We start from the raw sequence: 9,531 nt of genomic DNA, 5'->3' as shown, positions 1-9,531 counted from the left end.
TCGGTGCAACCGTGTAACAACGGCGGATGCTGCCGCAAACGTGCCGTTTGCAAAAGAAGCCGTTCATTATGCACCGCTGCGGCGGCGATGGCAGCGAAGATTGCATCCCGCGAATATGTGTATCGAGGAGATACGCGCGCAACGGTGCAACGCCGGTGGGAGGGCGAGTAAGTGAGAATTGCACGCGCGGTGCGACTTATCACCAAGGGGCGCACTTTCGCGTTCGTCACGACAACTCGTTAACACTGCGTTTCCAATTTTCTTCGAATCATAAGTATAATACGAGCACACAAAATATAATATAAAATACAGAGACGTAATAAACGTACACTGCATGTATTGCGAAGGTATAAAAATACGAGTAAAGCTTTCTACATCAAAATTTATTTTACTGTAAATTCGCAGCTTTTCGCAGAAAATTATAATAGATATACTAATTAAATTGAAAAATATATATTAAATGTATATTTATTTCAGTTGTAAATAAATTACATTATTTTTAAAGATTAAAAGATTTTTATAATCTGAATATAACGTTTTAATCTATAGAATATTTGTTTTATATATGTAAGTAGGTTCCTTTATTTGCAAGGAATTTAATTGTTGTTCGTTTCAAAATTCATCCTATTTCAGCATCTGTGTATGTATACCTACAAGGAATAATAAAAAATCCTTTACATATATACTTATACAAACCATATAGACTATAGCTTCTCGTGACAATATCCACATTATCCACCCTGATCTTGACGGTGAAGTTTGCGACAATCTGAGAACGAGGAGTTCGCCATAATTTCCGATATTACTCCACGAGGGAGAAAGAGAAAGAGAGTCGCGCCGTAATCTCCATAGCGAAAAGAAACCCGCGCGCGGCGTTCCCTGAATGGTGCAATAAAATTAGGCTACCATACATAATGCGTCCCGAGGCGCGCCACCGACAGACGGGACTCCCATACCTTCGCATTATCCCTGCGGTAATTCTCGGGTACGCGAAACGCATTAGTCATTTTCGCGTAGGGTGGAGAACGCGCGGGGAGCAGACGAGTAAGGAGGAGAACGAAGATGAAGAGGAGGAGTAGGGAACTGACTTATATTCATCCACCTAATCCCCCTCTGATGATCAAAGATCCCCGACTGTTGGCGGCACCGTGGACGTACGGGGCAACAACGACCGCCACCACTGCGAGTCCCGCCGCCGCCGCCGCCGTCGCGTCGCCGCGTGCAGTTTCTTCTACGCTGCTGCGCCGCATCGCGCCGTGGGGTAATACAGAAACGATCCGTGCACTTCCGACGAGCGATTCACGTTTTCCGTGGCGCGGCTACTTGGGAGGCGAGCCGGTTGAATTAACTTAGCCTAACGCCTCGTTTGCCGCGGCTCCGCGTGCGCGCCTCTGCGGTTGCGTGCACGTATGTATGCACCTCGCATGCGTCTGATGCGTTCCGCATACGCGTTACGATGCATGGCGCTGTGTCGCACGTATACACACGCATAAGCTCATGGAACGCGTTGTTCGTCCCTCGCGGTGGCAGCGGCCGCGCGAGAGAGCCTACTGGACAGGAGTAATAAAGCAACAAGACAATGACGGTGATTTACGCGGTCCTACGGCAAATGGGCTTACCCGTAGATTTTTCGCGGGCAGCACGCACGTCGCGTCGGCGCGAGAGAAAGGTGGAGAGACTTCACACGCGCGATTTATTAATCTCGCCCGTGCGACACGCACGCAGATGCGACTTGGCTCAGCTCAACTGGACGCGGGACGATGCGACCAGGTGCTTTGACGCACTGGCACGTATACTAGGAGAATAGGAGATTATTCATTTAATGTAAAATACGCGGCGATATATCTATATCGAGTTCTACGAATGGGACTGGAAAATGTGATTAGGATGTTTTTCACGTATTATATAATAATATAGCAAATAATTTTTCAGGAATTTCTTTTCCACGTTCAGTAAATAATCCATTATATAAAATAGTAGTTGAAATAGTAAGATAATTTTGCTCTTGAAAAAGAAAGAATTTTTGAGAAAGAAGGTATCTTATCTTAATGCCAAATATATATATGGTATATATATATATATATATATATATATACATATAATTTTTTATAAGTATTTATGTAGATATATGTATATAGAACATTTTAAGTAAAATTTTTATTCCAAAACCATGAACATTTTTTATTCGTAGAAATATTTTATATATTATTATATTGCATGCATAAAAATGTTGTTGATATGCATTTTATGATTTTTCAATTGCTCATTTATTTTATATTTACAATTAGTTTAATTTTTCAATTTTCTTCTGGCTTTAATGTATAATTATTTGGAAACTAATGGTACGCATCCTCACTATGGTTGGTTAGTAGCAAGGGCCATTCGGTCGAAAATGAAGGGTCCATAACGTCACTGTCCTATAATGACCGAGCTGGCATGACGCCGAGAGTAACGTATAGTCACGTTTAAGGTTGGACAGGTAAAATACTCGATGTAAATTACACAGTTTAGATATGTAAAATACTAGGTATTTTACGTTCTTAGCTTCTTACGATGTAAAATACATCGAATGCGCTGTGTACGTCCCTTTTCAGACCGTTGATGGAATTTCAGCCGTTGCCAACTTGCCACATCCGCTGATTGTTGACACTTCAAAAAATGAGACTGTTTCACAAATAGATTTTCGTAATTATATAATACTATTATTAATACATATAAAATGTCTAACATATATCTAACAATATTCGTTAAGTCTACCACTATAGAACAGCTGAAAACAATATGACAGAGTATTTATCAGTAATTAAAGTAGTTATTAGTATGAACAATAAACACAACGAGTCATTCTTTTAAATGTCTGCAAGCAATCACTGAATCACATATAATTTGTACTTTAATTGGCGAAAAATTTATGGAAGGCGACTAGAAATGAGCATAAGGAAGAGAGAAATGGAAAAGGAATTGGTAAAAAGGACTACGAAGAGGAAAGGGATTGTATGATTTGGAGATAAGAGTGGTAATAAGTTAGTATTATTTTATCTATTTAAACCCTGCTTTTATCTTTTAATATGGAACATTTCCGTGATTAGTCTCTTATTTTCTGAGAAAACAATAAACGCAGATACATCTTCGTATAATGTGACATCTGAAGATGACTCAAATTTAGAGTCGAAACGTCATGTTCGTATTTTGAGAGTTATGTATTCACATAATCATTAAGTTATTCTTTAAGTTTAATGATATTTATTATCATACGCAATTGTGTGATATTTAGAATTAGAACTCTCATCTCGCAAAACGTATTGTATTCAAATGTATCTACATTTTTAAATAGTGCGACGGCATCAGAGACAATCCTTTTAATCATTTATTACGTAAGTGACGAAAGCAATTATTATTATTATTATTATTATGTATTATTTAAGACTGTATTAAGATGTCATAAACTAATTTGTAATAGAGCTATATTTGAATCTTCAATTATTTTCGAATAATAGCGGAGATATGTACACGCGAGTGAGGATCGCGCGCCGACCCTGAGCGCCATGTAGACAACAACGCTTATTCGTTAAATTTAACATGCTCTACTGCAAAAACTATTTGTCGGACGCAATTTTGTTAAAGGAAAAAGTTGTTTGTTTTAACGTAAAGTATTACGTCTTGTACTCCGAGTGCGGGAATTTTGAATCACCCTATCAAAACATATTTTTAATTAAAAACAAATCTAAATTAAAACTCTCGAGAATGTCAAATAAATAAAAATAAATAACGGGCTAGTGAGAGTTAAAATTGCGGTTGGTCGTGCAAATTAAAGGTTTTATTTTAATATGAGTACTTGTAGACTTTATTCAGACGTTTCGGCTACATTTCGAGCCATCGTCAGTGGTTCAAATTATAAATAACATTCATCGATGGCTGAGCAGGAAGTAGCAGATTCATCTCCTCATTAGATTATTTTGTCCCAAAATTGATCGATCTTGTGGCAATAAATGGGAAAAATTTCTATATTTTTAATTGGTCTCTCTCTCTCTCTCTCTCTCTCTCTCTCTCTCTCTCTCTCTCTCTCTCTCTCTCCCCCCTCCTCTATTTTATATTTAATACTATTGTGCCTTGGTCAGCACAGGATTCGAGATTTGTGCTAACGACTAAAAGAAAATGAATCAAATCTTTTTTTAACAATTAATAAACTTTAATTAACACACTTCAATACTTGTTAGAATTATTCTTATATTAAAGTATAAATAACACTTTTAATTACTAACAAATAGCTGACAAATGTCATAGGTGACCGTGTGATGTGAATTAATCGAGTGACCTGTACTCTTTCTTTTGGTTTTTATCCTCGTGGTCTTATGTCCTTGCCCTGTCGGTACATAATCGTCAGCATTCTCATGATTACAATTACGTTGCTACGATTGAAATCTCCGTACCGATCGCGCAACCGGGTCATGTCCTTATTACTTATATTTACATTTTATCATAATATGTATCTTGAAGTCTTATTTTTACATTTTTTATTATTGCTATTTCTTAATCTTATTCTTTCATTATCTGTTCTTATTCTTAGTCAATTGTACAATTGCATTTGTGATATCATGTATACATGTTTAAAATGTTTCCATGATGATATGGCTAATATATGTCAATTTTAGCAAATATCATAGATATGATATATGTAATTATCTATATTGAAACCAACATTTAACGAATGTGTGCAAAGTTAACGTATCTATACGTTGGCCATATCATCTGGAGGCGCCTTAATATAACCATTACATTGTAATATAATATAATCTATAATAAATTCAACATTATACTACAATACAATCTATATACAGGGTGATTCAGAACAACCCCAAGTCTTTGCAAAGACGTATTCCTGACTGACACGATTTTTCCTGTATGAAAATTTTATATTCGATGTTTACTTTTTGAATTATTAAAAGATAATGTTATAGCGAATTACGAGCCGCGTAAAAAAGGTAAGCAGGGGCGGCGCACTTACTGTCCGACGCGAGCGAGCACAAGGGGCACGATCGTTACGATCAAAGACCAATTTTTCTGATCATAAATAATGTAAAATACTTTAAATCATATTTATATCATATATTTTGTTTTTTATGCAACTGATGAAAACTCTATTCTATAAGTATACAAAACGAAAATTTGTTTTTCATTAAAAAAATCTTATATTTGCTTCCCAAATAACAATATGTTATCCAAAAGGTTTCTAAAAGATATCTTATTTTTGAATCTGATAACTTAGAGAAACTTCTTAAAGATCACATAAAGATAACTGAATGTTATCTAATGCGTCGTTTTTTGAGAACAGAAAGATGTCACAAAAATGATATTTAAAAGATTTCTTAAATTGGACATCTTTATGATTAACATATATATTCATATTTATGATGTCTTAAAGAAATCTGTTATATGTTAATATATAAATTTCTTTAAAAAGAGGGTTTACAGGTTATGTTTGCAGGTTTGAATTAATTAATCTTGCCGTTCACTTTATCAGGGCGAGGAATGCACTGATACGTATCTATTAGCGATTTCGGCTGGAAAAATGAGTGTGCACTGGTGCATATTAAAACCGTACACTGTTAATCTACCACCGCGGTAGTACACGGATATAACATATGCACGAACATGTACATTGTACACGGACTTAACATGCACCAGTGTACACTAGTGCGTCCCACCCGAAATTGCTAAGTATCACTGCACCATCGCCCTGATGAAGTGAATGGCAAGATTATGAATTCACAGAACGTTGGCGCGATAATCTACAAACCTTCTGGCATCTTTGAAACAGAATCTTTCTTAATAACATCAAATGAATTTCTCATAAAAGATATCATAATTCTCTATGTCTCGTTTCTGAACTGTCAAAAATCATACAACATATTGATATCTTTTATGAGAGAACAAACTAATATCATTTAGCATGACATCATAAAGATAACAATTTCAAGACATCTCTCAAATCGGATATCTTAAAGAATTCTCTTGGTAGATTCTCTAATAAATAATTATTATGAGATATCGTTTAGACATCATTTTAAAGATAACTAAATGTTCTCTTGAAAAAGTTCTCTTAAAGTTTTCATTCTGACAAGCATGCTGTCTGGGGATCGTTAAGTGATCATTTTCCCTTAATGTATAAACCATATTTAATAATACATCTCCTATATTTCTCAGTCTCCATTATGAAGACCTATCTATTGTTGAAAATAATAATCAATTTATCTAAAGAATTTGGAGCTGCTAATGCAATATTATCTACATATCTAACTAAGAAAATGGCGTGTTTAACAGATAATTTACTTCCTTTTATTATAATCCTTTGTATGTAAAATTCCATATATATTAATATTTTTGAAAAAGAGAGTTTAGCTACATTTTTCCTTTTTTTTTTATACAGAAATGATAAGTGCAATTTAAAGTTGCGCGTGGCACCCATTTACGTTTATGCGAGAAATAACTTATAATTTGGCTTATGTCGCAAGTTAGTTTATCTGAAAGTAGCACGTGCGCACGACGGGTATATATTACGTTGGAATCGGAGTCTTTATGTAGAATGACATATCGACACGATCCAGTCAAGGTCTAGATTGAAAGCGTACGTGTTTCTCGCAGTTTGTACAATTCTTTCGTTTAAAATGTTACCGTCGATTGTATATCTATACGTTCTATTATTTTTTGTGACAAGGATATCATATGGCCAATCCTCGTGTTCTTGTATGTATTTTACATATTTTTACAAATGTTGAGAATATGTATTAATATTGTGTGCATATTATTCTTCAGGTAATCAAACAGATTTAGATTTCGCGACTGGTGTCAACCTAATTTATTATAAATGGTTTGTATTCACAATAAAACGTCTCAATAATAATTAGCAATAATAATTAGTATAAGCACGCGCTTCTCAGTAATAGTGAAATTCCTGCAACAATCGCCTATCCTATCACAGTGCCACAGACGTTACTCAATGTGCTGGATACTAACAAACGGGTAATCTTTTACATTTATGGATATTTACAATATCCGGAGGATTCAAATGTTCAGTTAATGATGGAAGGTATAATACATGTCAGAAAAAGAAACAAGTAGATTGTTATAAAGTCAGCAAGAAATGATTAATATATTTATATCATTTATAGCACTTTGTTATGAAAGAACGGACAATATTGTACTACTTGATTGGAGTAAATACTCTAATGGCTCTTATGCATCCGTTTTTAGAGATGCTGAAAAAGTAGGCAGTTTATTTGCACGAAGTTTGCAACTACTTGTGGAAAGTGGCTTAGACGTATCGAAAATTTATATTATCGGGCATTCGTTAGGTGCTCACATAGCTGGCTATGCTGGTAAATGCAATGCCTTCAAGATACCTCGCATTACAGGTATATACAATTAAATTATCTTCAGTATGTACAGGTTTTATTTTCATTTCTAATCTTTCTTGTTATTGTAAATGATTCTCTCTCTCTCTCTCTCTCTCTCTCTCTCACAAATAACAAATACATTTATTTTATATTTTTCACTTATCGCTATTTTTCACGTTAACAAGAGGTTGATAAAAGTGTCTGCTAAGAGATTTATAATTTATAATTTTATACGATATAACATGTAGATTGTTAAAAAAAACATTCTTTAGTGTAAAATTATTATTTATAGGATTGGATCCTGCAAATCCTCTTTTTTATCTTCCTGGATGTTATCTTACATCCAAGGACGCGGAGTGGCTCGATGTCATCCACACAGACAAGGGTGGATATGGCACTCCGACATCTATGGGTACAGCGGACTATTACGTGAACGGTGGAACTCGTCCTCAACCTGGTTGCCAATTTCTGGGCGTACCATTAAGCAATGACGGTAATAATTAATGTAATTTAATTAGCATTGTCATTTTTTACAATGTAAACTAATTCAGTAAATTAGTCATCGTTAAATAATTAATTTTTATTGCTTGATATATTACAAGTAATTATTAATGTTAAAACAATTTTAATTAAATTGAAAAAATTCCAGAGAGTTTTTATATGCACATTGACTGTAGTTATTTTGATAGTTTTTAATGTTTGAAGAATTATCAAGAATTATTTAAAATAATTATTAAGACCGACGATTGTTCGGCGCGCAAGTGTGGGGGGAGGTGATAGGGGAATACATATATTACTTTAAATAAATATTGCGAAGAATATTACTACGTCGACCCGCCATTAGAGGTCTATAGATATTCGCAAAATTCTCGCAAGTGCTTTGATACGCGTATATTTTTTTATATAGAATCTCGATTTAATAACTTACACAGGCGTCTAAGGTAGGCTTCCACTACAATGCCTTACTGATGAGTCCAGTAGTGGAAGCTGGGACGAAACGCCATAATTACGTGATATTCTTCGCAATATATTAGATTAATTTAAAGATTTTAACGAAATTATTGGCTCATTGCCCTTATCTCTTTATATTATAATAGTTGTTTAATACATATTGAACCTTATCACAAACATTTTAAAATAATTATGTTTGATGCACTTGATATATGATAAAATTGCAAAAAATTAATTTATCAATGTTTTGTTTTAATTGTTCTTTTTATGTGGTTGCTAGATCTCTGTAGTCATCAAAAATCTGTCGTGCTATATGCAAACTTGAAAATAAAGCCTACCAAATTTGTTGCAAAGAAATGTTCTTCCTACCTCCATTATATATTCAATTACTGCAGTAAGCCTTTATCGATCAATGTTGGATATACAGCAAAAAATATGTAAGACAATACTTAATATTTGACTTAATTATTTTCCATAAATAGACAAATTAACAATTATTTTTATAGAATAATAAAAAATATTATAATATTAACTTTTAATATTTTTTTCAGACGCGGATCGTATTATTTTCGTACAAACCCTATATAGCACGATATTATTGTATTATATATTAACAAATATTATATATTAATATATTAACAGAATTTATGTTTAAATATGATGAAAATATATTCTCTTGTTATATGATTGTTATATGTATTGTACTAAGGGTCTCAGATTTACCAAATTTATTATACAAATTATCTGATATGATATAACACTGTCTATTATTTTGCGCAATATAAATAATAATCATTTCTAGAGTATTTCTTCTACCATATATACAAATTTTCTCTAATACAAATCCATTGACAAATTATTTATAAAAAGAATTTCAAAGTCAGGGACGAGTGAGAGTGCAGCGTTGTCGTTGGTACGCAATCAATCAATACGTGGATCCTTATCAAATTCTTTATTCTTGACAATATAAAATTATTTATTTAGTTAACATGTCACAGTTTGAGATAAATGTCAAAGAGACAAAAAATATAACAAATTTAAGTTTTCATGACATTATAGCACTAATACAAAATTTTTTTCTAAAAATTACTTTAAATTGATGTATTTTGTCTGTAAAAAATTATATAAAAAAAAATTAATGCAGTTTAAAACTAAAAGTTTATACTTTTGCACGGTGCTATAATAA

The 9,531-nt window shown here is 33.6% G+C and overlaps 1 protein-coding gene across 1 annotated transcript; it reads left to right on the top strand.

The window, feature by feature from the left end:
- The first annotated feature begins 6,621 nt into the window (after positions 1–6,621).
- LOC108774043 (lipase member H) lies at positions 6,622–8,933 on the top strand. The gene is made up of 7 exons (XM_018540050.1): positions 6,622–6,744; positions 6,814–6,868; positions 6,939–7,087; positions 7,170–7,412; positions 7,687–7,887; positions 8,626–8,782; positions 8,897–8,933. The coding sequence occupies exons 1-7, from the start codon at positions 6,666–6,668 to the stop codon at positions 8,931–8,933; spliced, it is 921 nt and encodes a 306-aa protein (XP_018395552.1). The 5' UTR covers positions 6,622–6,665.
- The last annotated feature ends 598 nt before the right edge of the window (positions 8,934–9,531 follow it).

Source organism: Cyphomyrmex costatus, unplaced genomic scaffold, assembly GCF_001594065.2.
Source record: "Cyphomyrmex costatus isolate MS0001 unplaced genomic scaffold, Ccosl1.0 scaffold23, whole genome shotgun sequence".
NCBI lineage: Eukaryota > Metazoa > Arthropoda > Insecta > Hymenoptera > Formicidae > Cyphomyrmex > Cyphomyrmex costatus.
The sequence above is the reverse complement of the archived record's forward strand: the minus strand, read 5'-3'. Positions and strand labels throughout refer to the sequence as shown.

Coding starts and splice junctions, on each gene's coding strand:
- LOC108774043 (XM_018540050.1), top strand. CDS start 6,666: ATGTTACCGTCGATTGTATATCTATACGTTCTATTATTTTTTGTGACA. Junction 6,745..6,813: donor TGGCCAATCCTCGTGTTCTT/GTATGTATTTTA, acceptor ATTATTCTTCAG/GTAATCAAACAGATTTAGAT. Junction 8,783..8,896: donor GGATATACAGCAAAAAATAT/GTAAGACAATAC, acceptor TATTTTTTTCAG/ACGCGGATCGTATTATTTTC.